This window comes from Pagrus major, chromosome 15 (genome assembly GCF_040436345.1).
Source record: "Pagrus major chromosome 15, Pma_NU_1.0".
NCBI classification, from domain to species: domain Eukaryota; kingdom Metazoa; phylum Chordata; class Actinopteri; order Spariformes; family Sparidae; genus Pagrus; species Pagrus major.
Genome location: NC_133229.1, coordinates 214,878 through 237,225, shown reverse-complemented (window position 1 = coordinate 237,225; position 22,348 = coordinate 214,878). Strand labels below are relative to the sequence as shown.

The 22,348-nt window shown below is 41.6% G+C and overlaps 1 protein-coding gene across 1 annotated transcript in view; it reads left to right on the top strand.

Annotated features, from left to right (window-relative positions):
- The window catches only part of prkg2l (protein kinase cGMP-dependent 2, like), a 70,729-nt gene that overhangs the window by 35,162 nt on the left and 13,219 nt on the right, over positions 1-22,348 (top strand). The window contains exons 9-18 of the mRNA XM_073482210.1: positions 429-497; positions 2,531-2,629; positions 2,857-3,004; positions 6,558-6,694; positions 7,412-7,501; positions 8,294-8,435; positions 8,535-8,698; positions 9,560-9,682; positions 10,021-10,083; positions 16,014-16,080. Coding sequence (XP_073338311.1) covers positions 429-497; positions 2,531-2,629; positions 2,857-3,004; positions 6,558-6,694; positions 7,412-7,501; positions 8,294-8,435; positions 8,535-8,698; positions 9,560-9,682; positions 10,021-10,083; positions 16,014-16,080 — 1,102 coding nt within the window. The remainder of the gene's footprint in view (positions 1-428; positions 498-2,530; positions 2,630-2,856; positions 3,005-6,557; positions 6,695-7,411; positions 7,502-8,293; positions 8,436-8,534; positions 8,699-9,559; positions 9,683-10,020; positions 10,084-16,013; positions 16,081-22,348) is intronic.

The following is a 22,348-nucleotide window of genomic DNA, read 5'->3' as shown; positions in this document are numbered from 1 at the left end:
AGAGGCTTGGATCAGACACCAATGCCTATGCCAAATCCAGGTCCAGCCCATGGAATGGTTTCAAGAAGGTTTTTCTCTGTTGTCTCTGGGAAAACAGCCCAATGAGGCTAATGAGAGGCTGTGCAGCTTAAGTCTCCCAGCCACAATGGTTTCCATTGAAAAGCATGATCCTCCTCCATTCCGATGGCATCTGGGATGCTTTGGAAGTGTGTTTTGGGGTCTACTTATGAATCTTTACTGATGAAACCCATGCATATACAAGAATTTCACAGCGGTGTGATATGAACACTCACCACCCAGTTTATTTGATTCCATCTGATACTGTGGGATGTTTGAACACTTACAGAGGAAAACCTCATCACACTTCAGAAAACATTGTGTACATATGGGTTTGTGTTGTTTGATTAAATGTACCTGTATGTTTACAGTGAGGATGTTCGCTCAGCCAACATCATCTGCAATGAGAATGACACACACTGCCTGGTGGTGGACAGAGAGTAAGTAGCTGAATGTCTTAGCATTCCATGTTATTATCTACAGTTTAACCCATATACCAGAGCATTTGGTTTAATTTGGATTGCCGATATTAAATAACAATGTGGTAATGGGAATACATCTTCAAAAGTAAATAGGTATATTTAAAATAAAATTAACTCTGTGTTGTTATTGCTGTTCACTCTGTCATAACATATACTACATAGCCTATGCTTCTTATAGGGATTAGAGACAAGGGGCTTCTACACTCAAGGAGTGTGGAAGCCCCTTGTCAGACCATCTTTATAGGACTGATCAAAGAAGTACACAAGATTATGTCATATGGCTATAAACTGTTGACTTGTTTCCAACCTATGTGATCATCGGACAGCTGCCCAGGATTTATTATGACCAAAGTTGCAATAATCCAAATTGTTCTTTAACCTGTTACTTCTAAGTGCTGTATCGTAGGCAACTGGACTTGTTTCTGGAGGGGAGTTTGCAGGCTTTTAAACTCTCTGTGGGAGTGTCCTCACAGAGTCTTTAAGGACACGTGTGAGCTCTGAGTTTCAGAGTTGTTAGGACAACTTGTGGGTCGTTGACACAAACACCCTTCATGTGGGTTGCTAGGGCTAGGTGAGCCCAGGTGTGAATGGTTGTTAAAGGGGACATATTATGCAAATCTCACTTTTTCCTTGGTTTAGTATGTATATTTGCGTATCCGGAGTGCCTCCCCACCCCTTAAGCATAAGTTTCGACAACTAAGTCAACATTTTGTACCTGCTGGAGTCAGGAATTGAGTCTCTAAACGAGCCGTTTGGATTTCGACCGGATTGTTACGTAACAGTCCGGTCTTTTGCATACTCCCGCCCTCGTGCTGGCTATCTCCTCCCACACTACGCCAGCTACCTGAACGAGGATCCGCCATTTTCTCGTTCTCGCTTAACTTGTACGCGACAGCCTGACCGCTACCATGTACAACCCGAAAGCCAAGCACTGCTGCTCTGTCGTCGGATGCACGGATCCTCCTGTTTCGCTACATGGCCTCCCTACCAAAGAGGATATCAGAGCGAAGTGGCTACATTTTATTTATCAGGGAAACGTCCCAGCTTCAGTGAGCAAAAGCGTTATGGTCTGTGCCAGTCACTTCACGCCGGACTGCTTCAGCAACCAGGGTCAGTACTGGACGCTGGACTGGCAACAAGATTGTCCCTTAAAAGATGGATCCATACCCACTGTCAATGATGGAACTGTAAGTATTTAAAAAACAGTGTAGTTTGTGTTACTTTGGCCGTTTAGCACATGAGCTAACGCTAACCGTCGATGTAAATATGAGGCTGAACTAACATTACATGTGAAGTTATCAACGTTGGGCTTACTGGCTGTAGTATTCACGATAATGTTAATGTTACCAAACGTTAATTTGTCATATCAGCACTCTTTTAAAACATGACAGTGAATTGAGAAAATGAATTAGGATATTGAGATTTCACGGACGGTGAGCTGCTCACAAGGCAGGGAGTTGAGTGCAAAGTAATCGAGAGGTGGAAGGAGGAGGAGAGGTAGCTCACGGTGGCGCTGGTGGATTGAGTGGCGTGTAGAGACTCAGGTGAGCGCAGAGCAAGGCTGTTGGCTGCAGAGGTGTGGCGAGCTGGGTTGCTGGAAGCAGAGCCACTGGTAGATGGGAATGCAAGCTATCACACTTTTGACTGACGAAATCATCTGGCAGCAGGTAGTGTATGATGTGCACCTGTTGTGTATTCCAGCTAACACAGCCACTTATAGACCTTTTAAGTCATTGGGGGAAAAAAATACTTTCAAAAGTGCTCAAAACCATGCCTGTACTCCTATCACCCCAGCCTTGCGTGGTTCAGTTTTCAGAATATAGTCCTACTTCCTACACCCCTACACCCTTGCTTGGATCACACTCATTTTCAATTTCGGCCTTCATTTTAACCACAATTTCAGACAACATTTTGCAACGATGACCCAGACATAATATATATATATACAGTGTATCATTCATTTTTTTTGTCTCCTGCACCCTCCTCTCCAGTAATTTCAACCAAATGGTGGGAACTTACGAGGAGCTTCAGGCTTACTTGAAAGAATATGTGGAAGAGCTTTCCAGGAGTGATGAGAGGAGAAATGCCCTGTAAGTGCACAATGACACGCTAACACAACAGCTGTATAAATGTTAAAAGCTTCCCTGTAAGGTGATGATGGTGGTGACTTATTAGATGTCATATACTAATAATTGAACTTCCAGTTTAAGTGGTGATAAGCTGATCTGCAAATGAGATCTTTAAATGTTTCATCTATAAATTAGTGAGTCTAGGCTCAAAGGGCCCAATCCTATATCCCATGTTATTCTTCTCTGAGGCCCCACTCACCTCAGATTGACTCTGCTGAGGCCCAGGAGATAAAGAGGCTGAGAGAGAGGATTGTTCTCCTGCCTCAACACCAGCCTTTCCAGGAGCTCGATCTCATAGCCACACTTGGCATGGGAGGATTTGGACGAGTGGAGCTGGTGAGCAGCAGCAACAACTATCTTCTTTCATTAATCAGCGATCCTTAACACCCTGAGCATGTTCAAATCAGTGAAAAGTGATGTGAAACCTGTCATACCAACACCGTCAGATCCATTGCATATTTGATGTAAATTAAAGCTTTTGGTATACAGACATACCAAAAGCAACAAGGCTGCCAGGAGCCACTGTTGCTGCTAACAATTGGCTGCTTGATGGACTGCTTGAAAGATTGTTGTAGTCTGCACTTACCTATTTCAAGTAAAATAGATAAGTGAAGAAACTGCAATTCATATTGAAGGGGTATTCCAGATATTAGGTTGAGACGTTTATGTAATGTTTCACTGGTACACATTTTTGGTGTACGTCAGTGAGTTTTGGGTCCGTGCATGAAGTATAATTGAATCTCCATTGTTTACGTTGTATAATGAAACATCCAATTTTGGGGGGTGTTTCCTATTTCATTGTCGTAAGACGTGTAATGCAGCTTGTTCCTTTATCCAACTTGTACAATGAACATTGAAAAAGGAAGTCGAGTGTCGGAAACAGCCTTCAAAGTAAAAGTTGGGCGTTTTGAAGCGTGTTGGCCGCAGCTGTCAGTTTAAGGAGAGCAAAATGAAATAAATACAACCTAACAACAAATAGCCTAAATCATTTAGATAATTCATAACTGTTATACAGTGATGTTTCCACCACTTTCCCACAACTGAGAGAGATCATCACCGGGATTTTCAAAGTAAACAAACCGTGTTTGAGACGGAGACTGAGCCGCTGGACTGCAGTCGTCATGAAGTAAGTCAAACTTTTTTTTTGTTGACCTTATCCACCAAACGTCTCCAACCCAACACTGTTTAAATTTGTTGACCTGCCAGGAACGTAGTTAGCTGTTAACTTCAGAACATAGCCAATGCTAACAATGCTATTTTGTTTGCAGGTAAAGTTGCTAGCTGTTGTAGCTAAACAGCTGTTGTAACGTTATGCTAACGTTACTCGTTTGTTATTATCAGCTGTTTTGCATGTCATTTTAATATTTGTCCATCTAAGTCTGTGTGAAATGCCTACAATTATGCTAGAAGTGAGTTAACTGGACCCTGCCCAGTCATATAAGTAAGGCTTAGGGGTGTTTTGATATTAATTTTGATGTATTAAAGTGTGGTGTAGTGTGGTCTGTGTTCACAAATGTATGTTACCAGCAGAAATATTCTAAATAATATAATTAATGTCATGTATCCCTATAATTAGTGAGTAAAAACTAAAGCTACAATTAATACACTGTTCATCTGTGGATGTACAGTTGACACCATCAAAATAAAGAGGAAAAATGAACCTCTGCCATATATTTTCTTTATGCAGTCTTTATGTAAGACATCTGTTTTTAAACCTAACAAAATATGACCTTTTATTGCAGAGTTTCCAGAGGACCAGAGTAGAGAGCTTATGAGACCCTTGGAGAGGCAGATGTCTGAAAACTGCCACCATAATCCCTGTACCCAAAACCTCAGCCATCACAAGCCTGAATGATTACCCTCACGTCGGTGATTATGAAAATGCTTCGAGAGACTACTGCCCCATATTAAGGCATGCATCCCTCCTGACCTCGACCAATACCAATTTGCATACAGGACCAATAGATCCACTACACAGAAAACTGACTGACAAACTACAAACACTGGGTCTGGGAGACCTTCTCTGCAGGTGGATTACGGACTTCCTCACCAACAGACCCCAGTGCGTCAGGATCAGCCACCACACCTCCTCCAGCATCACTCAGCATACACCGGCCTCCCCCAGGGCTGCGTCCTTAGTCCAGCAGGACACCTCGCACCCCGGACACTTCCTGTTCCCCATCCTCCCCTCAGGCAATAACTATGTGCAATAACTGCTGTGTTTTTATCTGTTTTTTAGTCATTTTAGTCACTGAGTAATCTATCTATCTATCTATCTATCTATCTATCTATCTATCTATCTATCTATGTGGAAGGAGTGTCGCTCACCTCAGGAGGAGTGAAGGAGTTTCAACACTGATTCAGTTTTCTATTTAAACACTGTCTTTTAATTAGAAGAGATGGTTAATCTTTGTACAGTACCCACATGAAACATGTAGTAGCTCATACTGGTCCCAGAAAATGAAGTCATTATAAATCACTGTGGTATTGTATTTGTTGTTTGTATTCATCAATGAAGGTATACACATGGTCTAATTATGTCAGTAAAAAATGCAACAATTCATGAAATAAAGTTATTTTTACTGGTGTATTTGTATCTTCTCTTGCCATAGTTATAAGCCTATTAAAATGCAAAATGTCTTAAAGAAGTGGAGGGAGTTATAAAATACCCACTAAAGGAAATGGTGTGTTGTAGGATGTGTAGATTGAGAAAATGTCAGAACAGTGCAGTTAACAAACACATCAGAGTCAGGTTCTGAGTTCCAACTTCACATTTAATTGATGAACACAATGTGTCACAACAATATAACTTAACACATTTATAAAAACAACAACAACATTTTTAGAAAGTGCCTTTAATTACTTGCATGGCCTCGGATAGGCCAGCCACAGCCACTGTACTCTCCTGAGATATTGGTGCCCTGCACTTAGGGCAGACATCATAAAATAAATTATCATGTAGAATAATTGTAGCTGCTGCATCACTCTCATTTCAGAAAAAAGGATGTGTGAGGATTTTGTTTTTTAGCTATAGTTGAGCAGGCTGGAGTTGAGGAAGCTTTGTAGAGTGGTGTGCAGAGTGGAAATGATTCTTGTCCAAGTTTAGAAATAAAGTTTGAAAAAGAAATTCACTTTCTCCAAATAAACTAAAAGACTGCATAAAGAAAATATATGGCCGAGGTTCATCTTTCCTCTTTATTTTGATGGTGTCAACTGTACATCCACAGATGAACAGTGTATTAATTGTAGTATACTCACTAATTATAGGGATACATGACATTAATTATATTATTTAGAATATTTCTGCTGGTAACATACATTTGTGAACACAGACCACACTATACCACACTTTAATACATCATCATCGTTCCTGGCAGGTCAACAAATTTAAACAGTGTTTGGTTGGAGACGTTTGGTGGATAAGGTCAACAAAAAAAAAGTTTGACTTACTTCATGACGACTGCAGTCCAGCGGCTCAGTCTCCGTCTCAAACACGGTTTGTTTACTTTGAAAATCCTGGTGATTATCTCTCTCAATTGTGGAAAAGTGGCGGAAATATCACTATATAACAGTTATGAATTATCTAAATGATTTAGGCTATTTGTTGTTAGGTTGTATTTATTTCATTTCGCTCTCCTTAAACTGACAGCTGCGGCCAACACGCTTCAAAATGCTCAACTTTTACTTTGAAGGCTGTTTCCGACACTCGACTTCCTTTTTCAATGTTCATTGTACAAGTTGGATAAAGGAACAAGCTGCATTACACGTCTTACGACAATGAAATAGGAAACACCCCCCAAAATTGGATGTTTCATTATACAACGTAAACAATGGAGATTCATTTATACTTCATGCACGGACCGTTTTGCTCTCCTCTGCTGTTTCTCAGGTGAGGTTAAAGGATGAGGACGTCACGTTTGCTCTAAAGTGCATTAAGAAGAAGCATATTGTGGACACCAGACAGCAGGAGCACATCTACTCTGAAAAACACATCCTTCAGCAGACAAACTCAGCATTTATTGTCAGGTGTGGGCCTAACATAACATATTCAGGTTTCTTTAATTCACAAAGTGCAAAGTGTTGTTTCTGAATTAACCACATTATTAAAGGATTATGTGAAAATATTTTGTTGTTTTCCACCATCTGAGCTCATTTAGGTGTTGAACAGAAGAGGCTAGAGAGAGGGTAGGTTAGAGGCAACGGATCTGCCATAAATCTTCTTCTTCTTAAAGCAAAGATTAAATAGGGCCTGGTCAATGTGTTGTTTTCTCAGTTGGAGTTGCTAAGGAACCTGCTCTGAGAATGCTGCTAACCACTGCACTGAGATTTATCTGCACTACTACTTTAAAGAAAAAAAGGGCTTGTGCAAGCAGTGATTCAAAGAGAAAAGTTCAGCCAAGATGTGATGTTTACTCTCCCATTTATTTCACTAATACAACACTCCTAATACAATACACACCACTCAGTTTCCACTCAGTTTCTTCATCATCAGTTCAGAGTTTTTTTATTTATTCTTAGAAGTTTCAGTGCTCATGGGTTGTAAAGTTTAGAGAGTGACATATTTCAGAGCCTGCGTCAAAACTCTTTCCTCAGCATTGTAATACCAGTACAAGACAAGACTGTCATTTCAATTAGACTTTTATTTTTACTTATGCTCTGTTGTTTTATATGCTAGTAGGAAAATAACTTAATGCAACACAGTAATTAACTACCAGTTTCTTGGCTGTCTTGGCTGTATTTCAGGTTATTCCGAACATTTCGGGATAATAAGTTTGTCTACATGTTGCTAGAGGCGTGTCTTGGTGGAGAGCTGTGGACTGTACTGCGGGACATGTGAGTGTAGGTCCTTTTGCTACATTCATAACAACTACATATGAAAACAACCAGGAATTGATTTTAGTAACTCAAGCACAGGTTGAAAAGTTTCCAAGTCTGTTAAACCTGTAACCACTGCCAACAGTGATGTCCCAGTGCATTGACACAACCTGAAGTGCACGTCTGCATGACTGCGAAGGTCAGCAAAAAACAAGATTTTCACCCGCTGTGAAGTTGCTCTTCAAAGTTGGCATTGTCATTGCTTTGGCAACTTGAAAAGGCAGCAGGGATTAGTTCAGACAATTTCCTACAAATCCTGTCTATTCATCAGTCCACTTTAGGATCCTTAGGGTGACCAGATGAGAATGGGTTAAAATATGGACAGGGGGTTGGGGGAGGGGCAGCGTGTGCGCAGGAGGAGGAACAATGCTTTCTTAAATGAATTATTAAATAACATCTACAAGGTTCTTTACTACAAATGTTTGTATACTGCCCAAGTACTTTGTAAAGAACGTGTTCGATGCTGTCAGTCTCACATGTTTCTTCTGCCCTCACAGACAGGCAGGTATGACAATTTAAGGTATAAAATGCCAATAATAATAAGAATAACAACAACAACAAAAACAATAATAATAATAGTTATTAATAATATATTGCATTAAATAATATCATTATTTTTATTATTTTGTATAAAGTTCTTTTTCCTTTGAAATTTCACAACTGATGTACTTTTCTAAAACTGGCAAAAAGTCTGCTCTGTATGTATTCACAGGATATCTTTTAATTTGTCAATCTTTTCGTAACCGCCAGGAGTTATTTTGATGATCCCACAGCCAGGTTTTGTACTGGTTGTGTCTGTGAGGCCTTTGATTACCTCCACTCTATGGGCATCATCTACAGAGACCTAAAACCTGAAAACCTCCTGCTGGATGCTGAGGGTTATGTCAAAATGGTAAGCCACTTGTCTAAATGTACATTAGGTTGATGTCCTATTCATTCTGTAGCTGCATTATTTGTAATGTTTTTTCCTAATTTCTTTGTATTTCCTCAGGCAGACTTTGGCTTTGCTAAAAAGATCGGCCCTGGAAAGAAGACCTGGACATTCTGTGGGACTCCAGAGTATGTGGCCCCAGAGGTCATCATGAACAAAGGCCATGACTTTGGAGCTGATTGCTGGTCCTTGGGAATCCTTATATTTGAACTACTCACTGGCAAGTAAGTCAGTAAGATAAAATTCCCTACTGTTTTCACTTCTTGGAGATAAAATCCTCAAAAATATTGAGCATGTTTGATGACACCCAAAGGTGGGTGGAAGGTTTGATGTTAATGTACACTTGAGTGTCCTTAGCATATCAGTTCAAATTGAATAATGGACAGTAGATTATCTGACCCAGAGAAAACATATATATATGATGAATAATGAGGGTCCAAGCACTGAGCCTGGGAGAACCCCTTCGTTGACAGTGACTGGATTTAATTTAGAATGCTTGATATTATGGTTCTTTCTTCAGTGAGGTACCAGTGATGTCTACTGATGATTGAGCCAAAACCTGTGATGAGTGTTGTAAGATAAATTCTGCAAACTGAAATGATAAACAGAGCTGTGGTAAATGATAACCTGGCTTAATTTAAACATAATTAAAATATTTAATTTATTAGCAAAGTGATTATACTTTCATCAACTCTGGGTTAAATTGTGTGAAATTGGATTTGGAGTAGGCAGGGGAATCAGGTTGAGGTTGGGGTCAGGTATTTGGGTGGATGGGTGTTTAGGTGTAGGTATGGGAGTGAAGGTGTGGTTAGGGTTTGTTATAAGGAGAGTGGTTAGGGTAATTGGTGGGGGACACGTTAAACAAAGTGGTAGGCCAGGGAAATTTTAACCTTGGAGTTCTTCTAAGCAGAAACCTGACCCAAGTTAAAAAAAATATTGATTTAACTGAGATTGATGTTGATCTTCTGATCTTATTTGCAGACAGAAAGCAAACATATTTCCCAAAATCGTGAACTCAGCCTTTGAACAGTGTAGTGTGGATTTTTACCCACAACATGATATCAGAAAACGTTTTTTTCTTCCAGCCCACCCTTTGCTGGTTCAGATCCCATTAAGATTTACACCATGGTCCTCCATGGCATTGAGAAGGTGGACTTCCCCAAGAAAATAGGCAAGCGTCCAGACGACCTCATCAGGAGACTCTGCAAGTACGATGACTCACAAACCAAACTTAGGGAGTGGTTCAGTTAAACAGATAATCAGCGAGTCACTGTGTAGTGTAGAGCAGACCAGGCACTATCACTTAGAATAATGACTGGATAATCTTATGTTGCATCATTGTTACACCAAAACAAAAGTCACACTGACGTGCACCTTTCCCAATTTATCTCATCTGTGGCAGCAGCTCATTGTGCTTGGACGCTGCTGCTGCTGGTTAGACTAATTTGTGTTAGACTAATTTCATCAAGTGCGTGTCCTGATTAAGTTTCCTGGTAATTAAACCTTACATTAAACTGATAAATAAATCTCTTTCTTTTTATTTCAGGCTTAACCCAGTAGAGAGGCTGGGAAACAAAAAGAACGGCATCACTGACATCAAGAAACACAAGTAAGTTTTCTCTCCAGATGATGTCAGTTTTTATTCCCTTTGGATACTTAGATTAAGTTTAAATTGGTTAAAGGTTACAAGGTAAATTTATTGTCTTTTTTTAAAACACAAGGGTTTAAAAAGGAAAAAAAAAACAATCTTTGAGTCCTTTGCTACATCTATTTTTTTTAAAAAACAGTGTTGGTGATGAGTTCGGGAGTCTCTCAGCCTGGGGAATGAAGCTGCTCTGTAGTCTGGTGGTACGGCAGCAGACACTTCTGTATCTCTTGTCAGATGGCAGCAGACTGTGGCTGGGTGGGTGTTGTCTTTTAGTAGATTTGGGCTCTGTGCAGACATCTCACTTCACTGATAAAAGTAGAGCCTTTTCTGTGCTTTTTTAACCAGGGTGGTGATGTGTGATGACCAAGATAGGTTCTCAGTGATGGTAATTCCAAAGAACCTCAGCTCCACTGATGTAGACAGAGGTGTGTGTCTTTGCCTCCTGTTTTCTAAAATCAACAATAAGCTCCTTGGTTTCACTGACGTTGAGCAGTAGATTGTTCTCTGTGCACCACTCTGCAAAACTTTTTATTTCCTCCTGATATGAACTCATACCTTGTTTGTAATGTGGCCAATGATGGTGGTGTCATCCTCATACTTCACAATAGAGTTCTCTTGATGTCTGGGAGTGCAGTCATGGGTGTACAGTGTGAACAGAAGGGGGCTGAGCACACAGCCCTGGAGGGCTCCGGTGTTGAGCACTAACATAGAGGTGTGACTGCCAATCAGAACTCTCTGGGGTCTGCTTGCGAGGAAGTCCGTTATCCAGCTGCAGAGTGTTGTAATGAAGCCCAGTGAGCAGAAAATGTGTTCAGCTCATCCGGCCTCACACATGATGGGGGTGCTTCTGCTTTTGTAGCCTGTGACATTTTGAATCTCCTGCCACAGATCTTTATTGCTGTTGGTATTGAGGTCCCTCTCCAGTCTCTGCTGATGATGACTCTTTGCCTCCTTGATGCCAGCTTTCAGTCTACCTCTGGCGGTGTGGTATTCTTCCTTGTCACCTGACTGAAAGGCAGCTGTTTTGGCTCTGGATAGAGCCCTCACTTCTCCATTCATCCAGGCCTTCTGGTTGGGGAATGATCTTACTGTCTTTGTGATCACATCATTTAAATCAGGTTTACACTTAGCCACATACTGTATGTGTCTCTGCGACATGCAGTGCTTCTCCTCTGCTCCCCACGAGACCGCTTTATGTCTCGTTCTAACTTTTACATTTTTATCTGTTTTTAGTGGGTTTTCAGTCATAATTTTTAATCATGTCTACTGATCCTGGATATTTCACTCCTTTCTTTAAATCGGGCGATTTTAGAGATTGGAACTTCTGATTTTATCCTGTTGGACATTGTTTGTGTGATTGAACAAATCACCTGCATGGACTTCCCTTAGGACTGCCACCCTCTACTCTTTCACCGATCGCTGGATTACATTTAGCTTCACATTTAACCACTCCTGTGGTTTTATGGGAGTGAGGCCTACTGGACTGAAAATAAGCTATGTCTGTGTGTGTTGACTGCAAACATGCCTACTCACAGTTACAGGATGATATCCACCACCAGAAGTCAGTGCTCCGGAAGAGAGATGATCGAGGGAAATATCTCTGTGGCTGCTGTCCAGTCAAAGCATATGTGCGCTCTCCGGCCCCCGCCCGGACTTCAGCTATATGCATGGTGCACCAGAGGCCTGCTGGACCTTTGATTCCTGACTCCACAAAGTCAGGAATGAAGAAACTAAGGACTGCCTGCACCACTTTCCAAAGTGTGCATGAAACAGAGCGAGAAAGAGCGAGACATGCAGGACCCCACACCAGCAAAGGCCGACTAGAGAATCGCCACAACACCTCCTCCTGCTTCATCCTCCTTTCTCTGCAGCCTCGTCAAGTATACAAACTTTCCAAGGGTTGAATGATATGGTTGATGGTTTACAGTAATGTGTGTTAATAGACCCACTCTTATCTGATCAGGACGAGGTTTCACTGTGTTATTGTACTGACTATGAGGTCATCTCCCTGGTCGAGAGACTAACAATAGTCTGCATAATAGGCTTTATTAATGCCATATTAATACTATTATTTTGAGCTACAATTATAATCTTACAGCCACAGCTGCAAGAGCAGTTTGGCTAGGGTTTCTCCTTAGCCCTTAACCCTCTCCAACCACTACTTGACCCTGCAGGTGGAGGCTCTAGTCCCCTCTCCACCTGGTCCTGACCTCACGGTGGTTCCTCCCGTCGCTGTTGTGCCTTCTCCACCTTTGGGCAGCATTGAACATGGGGGTCGCCGCTCGACTATGTGACAGGACTGCTGTAGCATGCTGAAGGAGGCCGTGATTATCATCTCCTCGTCCACTTTTTCCACTCACTACATTAGTTATTGCTGACTCCATAACCAGGAATATTTGGTTTGTTAACGACATCACCCACTGCCTCCCCAGAGCCAAGGTCACCAACGTCCTGGATAAACTTTTGGACCTGTTTCCCGCACTCCCAACTTCCATCACATGTATCATAGTCCATTGTGGGACTAATGATACAAGCTACCAGGAGTGAACACTCAAAACATGAGTTTAACCTCCTCATTGATGTCTTAAAGAACACTGGCAAGTATGTTTTTAGCTCTGGCCGATCGCATCCCTCGGCCGCGGAGTGGGTCATTTTTTCAGACTCCTTAGTCTCCACACTTTCCAGTCCGCCAGCAGGCTCCACAACATAGGATTTATAGACAAGTTTAACTTGTTTTTGGTAACATTGCTCTCTTTTTTGCAGTGATGGGATTCATCCCAACAAATGGAGTAGCCAAATGCTGTGTGCTAATTTGCAACATGCGCTGCAGACACACACACACACGTGACTGAGTGTTAACGTCTCACACACAGGTGCACAAGCACACACCCCGATCACACCCCTCTTCCTCTATTGCACAACCCCATCTGACCACTCTCCATGAGAGCTCCCCCCTACAGGCCCCCCATCCAGTTCTTCTTCGTCATCTCCCCCAATAACCACCTACTCCGTGAGCTCCCCCTACTTTCAAGGAGCTCACCGTTGTTCACGCTTTCATGTAACAGTAGCTGTGTAACACTCCTCCCCTGCTCTAAGCCTCCCACTCCCACACCTATGACCATTCCTGTGAAAATCACTAACAGATCCAAACATTCCACTTAAAAGGCTTACTCTGAATAATTACAGAAATACTTCAAATCTATATCACAATAATTTAATCCCAATAACACTGGTGTCCACACCAGGGCAAATTTCATCTGTACCAAATACCTCCAGCTCTGCCCCATACCCATTAGACCTCTTTTTTTTTTATATTTAGGAAAGGCCTTGGCATGATGCATTTGAATACAAGACGCTTATTACAGAAGAATAAAATGGATCATATTTGCATTTTGAGTCCTGGCTAAAGAAAAGTACTAGGGTTACAGAGGTTGCTATTACTAATTATAACTTATATAAAATTGACAAGGTGGAGTGGCTGTCTATATTAAATCTAGATTCTCAGTTGCTGTTTTAAAGAGTATTTCAATTACAAAATTCTTTGATTTTATAGCTCTGAAAGTTGAAATTGGTCAAAATAATACTAAAATAGTTGTCGCTGTTAATAGACAGCCTTCAGCTGCAACTGAAGCATTAAATAAGTTGTCTGAGCTGCTGTCTTAATCTTGAATGGTTATCATCTGCATCAAATGGATTCAAAGATATTTGTAATAGTCATTTCATGTGAAAATTTGAAGGAATCTGAACCTTACTTACCCTGTATTTTTATTGTAAATAAGGATACATCCTCAATGTTTTTTCGAGGTTAAATAAATATTGATTGATAAATATTGATCACCACGTATTACCACGTACCACGTACATATTGATCAACACATTTGCTGATATATGAGGTCACTGAAGATATTTATTCTTCAACAGTGATGGTGTTATCCTGAGTGGCAGCATCTCTTAACATTTCCCTGCTCTCTGTGGCCCCCTGCTGCATCTCGTCCCCTCCCTGGTTGCTGCCTGATGACAGTTCATTTAATAATGTTATAAGAAGTTGTAGTTAATGGCATAGTAATCCAATATTTTCTAAAAAAGTTTAGACTTGATGCAATGTATTTGTCCAGAACCAGACAATTTAAGGCCAGCCCTGTGAGCATTAGGATGGAGGCAGCTATATAACAGATCACAGGCACAATCTTTCAGGGGAAAAGTGTCAGCTCTGGGTAGTACATAATATTTGAAAAAAAAAAAAAAAAAAATTTAACAATAAAGTTACTAATTACCAATTAAGATCTGTAGTCAGTAACGTAATCCAAATTTCACAATATTAAAACAAACAAACAAACATATGCAGACAATAATAATGATAATAAATAAATAATAGTCATAATAATCATATTAATACTGACAATAGAAAATAAATATTAATAAGATGACTTTTATTTAATCTTACAGAATACACCCTTGTGCGTTCCGTTTCACTCAAGACCAGAGGGATGTTGTGTGAGACACTTGAATGTATCTGTAACCTAAATATATCTTTTTTCTGTAAATTCTGTACCAGAATTACCTTTTTTTTTGCATCCTAATTACATTATCCCATTACATGTGTTCCACTACTCCTCAAACCTGTAAGGCTCTACTCTCCAGGCAAGATACATTAGTATCCTCGGCCTTAATTTGATTGCTCAGTTTAAAGAACTGATTTACTGTGCCCATCCCCCAAATTCTAATGGCCCTTCTTCCCAGTAGCCCTGCTGCCAGGTCTAAGATAGCCATCTAACCATGATGTTGCTGTTAGCCTTTAAGGTCCCAGATTACTCACGATTAAAGGTTCATATTTTTATTTTGGGTGTCTCCTAGAAATTATCAGAGAAACTAAAATTAGTAAGAATGCTTTAGTGCTCAGTACATACTAATCGCATACTGTTGATTGCTGCACCACCTCTTTACACCCTCTGTCTGAATGCTGTGTTATGGCTCCTGTCTCTTTAAGGCCTGGTCTGCTCTGATTGGTCAGCTGTCACAGGCACCACCCACTGCTTTTTCTCATCAGTTCTGGTGTTTTTGCAACCATGCCCTGCTGGGGGCATTGCTGAGGGCAGTTCTCATAGTTATTTTTGAATAAACATAAGGTCAGGATTTCTGATCACAATTCTTTCTTGTATTTTATAGATTATTGGTAAAAAAAAAAAAAAGTGTCTAATTTTAGACACATTTTTTAAATTAGGACTGCTAGAAGATCCTAAAATGTTGTGTAACCACTCTGGCTGGAGGAAAGTTGAAACAAAGAAAAAGACACCTGCTTCTGTCCTATTTCCGCTCTTTTTGATGACTAGTAATGATCATTAAAGGTAGGGTGAGCGATCCTGGAGAAAGTCATTGATTGTCAAGTCTCATTCAAAGGTTGTCAAAAACTGATGACATGGGAATGAGACTCAACAATCTCTTCTCCTGAGTTGCTCACCCCAAATTTAATATGAAAGAATATCAAGACCATCCTACAAATACTCAAGATTATCACCTGAAAATGATACTGTTTGTTTCTCAGTTTCACTGATTGAATTTACCTCTGCCTAATAAATCAGAAATTAGATCTGTACAGTAGAAGCACTTGAACGTGTCCTACCGTGCTGTGAGAATGCCACACCACCACAGTTTCAGAGTTTAATCCACCATACATTGATTGATTGATTGATTGATTGATTGATTGACATGTACTGTGCAGTACAGTATACGTCACTTAAAAATGTAAGCTGATTGGTTGGGTAATCATTAACAGTTGTTAAAACTTGAAGGGGCACTATGTGGTTCGTATTTGGTTATGTTTTTAAAAAGCATAATGGAAGTTGTAGTTTTGAGTCCAACTCTGAGATTTTTTTGGTTAATCTGGTCTGTAGGTGGTTCCAAGGCTTCAACTGGGAGGGTTTGAGGCATCGCAAGCTGCAGTCTCCACTGAGGAGAGAGGTGAGAGTTTGACCTTTGTTCCAGTTTGATAGAGTTTACAAGTTTATTGAATGTGATCAACTGCTGTATTTCCTCTGTAAAGAATGCTGGCACGCTGATTAGGAAATATTTTGTTACAAAACGGAATAGAAAATGTAAGAATACTGAACAAAGGTCTGAGCATATTGAATGGAAGGTATAATACTGATTGGACCACAAAGTCCACAAAGTGTTCCACAAAATTCTTACACAAAAACCATTAGGTTGTGGTCAAAGAAATAACATGAAATAAACCCCCTTTAAAGTGTCAGAGTCCGGTCTTTTTTAGTGTTGGTGAGAGCTGGTAATTGGTGAATCAATCTTAGGGGCCCAATCCAGGCGTGTGTGTTTCTTTTTATCTGTCTTACTGCACCATGAAGTAGCAAGGATGTCCATCTTTGGATGAAACAGTCTTTATGATCCCTCTCAAGATCCTCTAGGTTGGCTTGCCATCCAGTTAACCGGAATATCTATTCTTTGATGGGTGTTCCCCTCACTGGATGTTCTTCTGGATAATCTTTCTCACATATAAGGCAGATGATGACATTTTACTTTATTGACTATACTGTGAACCACTAAGCTCTGTGTGGGAGAGCTAAACGCTACAGCAAGAGAGTAAATTTAACAAACTAGAAAAAGCATTTAGCGAAACTTGCATTAAACTCATCCTCAGTGACTTGCAAACACACTGTGGCCTTAACAAAGTCACATTTAACTTTCAAAGTGTCACATTATGCATTTTACATTACATCTGTTAGCATCTAGCTTAGTGGCTAGCGATCTTTCCATTCTTTTACTTCTCAAAACTTCTATCAACATCTGTCAGGACAGCAGAGTTGAATTTAAACCAACATGTATAATCTCAGCCTGCATAGAGTCTGGGCAAAGCAGGAAAATCTCCAAAGCATGGGCAGCAAGATGACCGACAGCAAACAAATGATCTCAGATCAGCGAGCAAGGAATGCTGGGAGTCTCACCTGGTTGGTTACATCTAGATACTGCAGGCCATGCAATTGGCTCATCAGTGTCAATCAAAACAACTGGAGTAAATACAATATCAATACAGTTTTGTAGTTTCAATTATTCATTGTTATCTCTTTCTAGCCTGGGCTACATATGGTTAGGGTTCAAAATTCATGGTTTTGTAGGAGATACACTAATAATAAATGTAATTTATTAATCACTGGCGATTAATAAAACACTCGTTAATGGGGCACCACCTCCGTTGTTTTGTCTATTTGAATAATCCGGAGGTAATTAATCAAATTCGACTGGACAAGTTTAACTTGTATCAATTCTAATGAATTTCAGATCAATTTATTCAATCTCATGAATGAAGTAGTGAATTCTACACATATCCATCGGTTCTCCACATTAAAAACAAACCTGCACAGACAACGACATACGGTTAAATATGTTTATTGACTAAATAATTCAGATTAAATAAATGAAATGGCAATTTAAATGAATAACAACAGGTAACAGGAAATATGGAATAACTAAGTAATGGGTTACTAGTGGAATATGGGCTGATGGTGAGATCACGAGTTAGGTTGAAGCATTTAAATATTACGGGAGTAATTTTTAATACTAACGAGACCCTAACCGAATTTCTCTTAAGCTAAAGGATCATAATCAGAGCCATGGACACCATCTCACGTATCATGTGTGAATCCAGCTGTTATGAGTGATGGAGAGCCTACTTTCTTAGCAGAGTTGCGGAGTCCGCTGCGGCGGATTTCCTCGGGTGATTTGCGGCTCTAGCTGGCAGTCCCGGTCCAATGGCTGAGGGTCAGCTCGTCCGGTGTCAGTCGGTTGGGCACCTCGGTCCGATGTCTTAGGAAGAGGGCAGCTGGTCCCGTACCGATCCGGTGAGATCTTGGCTCAGTGCCCAGCGGGATGGTACCGCTAGCGAGCGCTGGGGGCTTGTCAAAGAGTCTGTCTTTCGTTGGAAAACCACTTGCACGGTCTCGGACACAGCAAGTTGCTGTAGTGTCATGATGATGATTGTGATAAAGATGTTCTTCTTCGTTTCTTCGAGTGGTTCTCAGGCTCTGACTTTGTAAACTAAATCTAACTTCTTGAATAAAATAACTGAGGATGATACGTTGATCAGGCGGATCTTCCGTTGTTAGTTAATGCAAGGTAATCTAAATTAAGTTCACTTCTTCAAAAACAGGTTACGATACTTAACTGTATTAAACAAATTAAAACAGAACTTCGTTCTGGTACAAACTTAATAAAAGAAGCTAATCAATACTGCGAAAAATATAAAAGTGAGAAAAATCAACACGTGAGCACTTCTACTGAGATCACTGTCTTGGAGCGTATTTCAAAGTAAAGTAAAGAGCTTCAAAAATAAGTTACAACAGAAAAACTTAAAACAAAAGAAAACTTAAACTTAAAACTTAGACAACAACCTAAAACTACAACTGACTCGAGAGACGTGATCTCTCCGTTTTAGTATCTCCTAATCGAGGCGTGTCTGGGGGGGCAGGGCTTCCCAGCTTTTGTCTCCAAGATTTAAACGTTACAAAACCGTGCTTCACCTTTCACAGAATCTCACCATGGCTCAATAGATGTACTTTGTCTATCATGAAAAGGATTATGACGTGATTAAAATCACTTATACATATTTCTCCTAGTTCTAGCTTAATACTTGTTAAACAAAGATATATCAGAGACATTTACGGGTTATAACCATGAACATATTAAACAGAATATTTCTCGTCCAACTGTACCAGGACTCACCATCAGGAGGTGCTGTGGTTCCACCGAACACAGTACAGATTAAACATTAAAACTTGATCTCAATCAATCTTAATCGTAGAGAAACGGGAAAAAGATCAGTTTTATGAACTTCTTTTACTGTTTCTTAATGTGTTAGAACTAAGAGGGTGAGATACTGACTTAATGGTTAATTAGAAATGGTCTGAAATCTGGAAGAATACAGAGGCCATTTGAATGGAATGTCCCACAGATAGTGAGACCAGATGTGTCGTAAATAACAGAAGACAGAGTAATAGCATAGAACACAAGTCAGAAGGTGTCTGGTGTCCACTCTGGAGAGTGTGTTTGTGAATCAGAAGTCAGAGAGACAGAGAGGGTGAGAGAGAGAGAGGCATCAGACGTGTTACTTAATTTGCAAATGTAAAGATTCTGTATTAACACGGTCTCTGATGACCAGATAGCTCCGGTCCCTCCTGATGTGGCTCTAGTAGGTAACTCCACGTTCACTCAGACTGACCTGTGAGGGAAGAATGTATCTGTTTGGAGGGGAAAGTAAGTTCAAAAATGGGAGTTTAGTTGTAAATTAATTAAAACTGTCCTCATTTGAAGTCTTTATGGTCTAGGAAAACACTGTCCTCTCTGCCAGGAGATAAGGTGGCAGCCTGGAAGGCGCCTCCTTCCTGTAAATCGTCTTCATCCAGATGAAAAGATTTAACAAGAACAACAGGGCCTCAATGTAATGCAGAGGCGATGGACATGTGTTCCTACAGTTTTGATTAAATATTCAAGGCATTGTGTCGCTCTAGTAGCACTTGTAGTATTAAATAAAAATGTAATCGTTAGTCCAATGCATTTCAGCTTGTGGCCTTTATTGGGGTCATTAATAAACACATTACATACACATTACATTACGACACATTAAATAGATACATTGATTGAAAATGTTTCCTTATTTTGTTGATTAACAAAACTGGGTGGTATTGCAGGATGTTCTCCCCTCAGCTTTTGCTGTTTGTCAATTGGTACTACTTAAACTCTCATTCAGTATGTTTCCATGCACACTTAAGTTGAGCTACGGTCATAGCTCGATTAGGCCGTTTAATTGGACTACTTCCATTGTCCCAGTACACAAGCACCTGGGGAGAATCGATTTATTGACGGAAGTATGTCCAACTCCACCACTCTAGGTGGCGATATGCACCATTTCAGATAGTTGCTAGTCAGCCGTCATCTGGTTGACCTACTACGTCACATACCAAACAAGTTAAGAAGCGGCAAATGGGCTGCACAGCGAACAGTGAAAACATGTACTTATCATAGGTTCCTGATAAGATTTAACCCTTTATGGCACTTACAATTATGGCAGGAAAACTAAACAAAAAACATGTTAGCCACCACAATTACCAAACATTAAGGTAGACTTGGGCGACCCTTACATGGTACATGGTATGTAGATGTGCTGGGTGCAGGAGTCTTGTGTATGAGACACTCTAGTGGGCCTTAGAGGTTGCGACCCAGGGCTAACACAGCAGGTGTCACACCAGTGGTCTCATGTACTGCTGTGTTGATAGCGAATCCTCCTCATCCTGATGATGGTTTCCTACAAAGGAGGCGATCATGATTTTCAGGGTCCTGTTAACCCTTTTTGTCAGATTGGTCTGGGGATGGTATGCTGTAGTGAGCTTTTGGGCCACACCCCAGGATTCACACAGGCTGGACATCAGTTGGCTTGTGAATTGAGGAGACCAGAGTTGTTTTTATCGCTCTGGTCTTAATACTGCTTTTTTCGCTGTTTTCCGCCGTGTCCGGGGAACCTGTACGCAGCCCTATTGTTTGCAGTAGGGATCAGCTGTTGGCCCTCAGTAGTGCCATGGTGCCGCCACTCGAGCAGCCCGATGTCCCGCGCGAGCTGAAGAGGAGGAGACGCGGGTGCCGTGCCGGTGCTGCTCGCCGTAGCAGGAGGAGACGCTACAGACCCGTCCTCCCGTCTGTCATCATGGGGAATGTAAGATCTCTCCCCAATAAGATGGACGAGCTAACGGCGCTGACCCAGCATCAGAGGGACTACGGTGAGTGCAGCATCATGGTCTTCACTGAGACGTGGCTAACGGCGCAGACCCCGGAAACGGATGGCTTTCAAATGCAGTGGGCAGACCGGACGGCAGAGAGCGGTAAGAGGAAAGGAGGAGGGCTGGCTGTGTTTGTTAATGACAGATGGTGTAACTCTGGGCACATCACTGTTAAAGAACAGGTCTGCAGTAAGGACATTGAACTTTTAGCGGTTAGCATGAGGCCGTGCTACCTCCCGAGGGAGTTCACACAGGTGATCGTGATCGCTGTGTATATCCCCCCCTCTGCTAACGCTGATACAGCTTGTGACATTCTCCACTCAGTCACAGGCTCACTGCAGACACAGCACCCACAGGCCCTCTTCGTCATCTCTGGGGACTTCAATCATACCTCTCTGTCCTCCACCCTGCCCACATTCACCTGCCACACCAGAAACAAAAAAACACTGGACTTATTTTATGCCAACAGCAAGGAGGCATACAACTCATCCCCCCTCCCTCCCCTGGGAAGATCTGACCACAACCTGGTGCATCTCCTGCCTGTTTAGCCCCTTGTTAACAGGCAACCAGTGGAAACCCGCACAGTTAAGACATGGACTGAGGAGTCTGAAGAGGCTCTGAGGGACTGCTTTGACTCAACTGTGTGGGAAGAACTGTGTGTTTCTCATGGGGAGGACATCGACAGTTTAACAGGCTGCATAACGGACTATATAAACTTCTGTGTTGATAACACTGTACCCACCAGGACTGTACGGTGTTTTTGAAACAGCAAACCCTGGATTAATCCTGACATAAAGGCTTTCCTTAAGGAGAAAAAGAGGGCCTTTAGGTCAGGAAACAAGGAGGAGTTAAAGGCTGTGCAGAAGGAGCTGAGGAAGAAGATCCGAGAGGGGAAGAACAGCTACAGGAGGAAGATGGAGGACCAGCTGCAGCAGAGTAACATCAGTGGAGTCTGGAAAAGCCTTAAAACCATCTCAGGGCAGAGGAAACCAGACTCTCAGGCTGCCAGGGATTAGACGTGGGTGAACGACCTGAACCTATTCTTCAATAGCTGACCAGACACCCACCCCTCCCCCGGCCCAGTCATCTCTGCTGCCCCCCACCACTTCTACCCCCCCCCCCCCCCCCCCCCCCCCGTTTCCTGCCCCATTCTCACCTCTACCTCCCTTTCTTCTGCATTCAGCCTGCAGACGCCCCCCACTGCCCCCCCCTGACATTCAACCACCTCCCCCACCCGACACACAGCCCCTCTGCTCCCATCTGTCCCTCACCACTATCCAGGTGAGGAACGAACTGAGGAAGATGAAGGTGAAGAAGGCCACGGGTCCAGCCGGGATCAGCTCCAGGCTCCACAAGTCCTGTGCAGACCAGCTGTGCAGGATTGTGGAGTACATCTTCAACATGAGCCTGAAGCTGGGAAAAGTGCCACTGCTGTGGAAAACCTCCTGCGT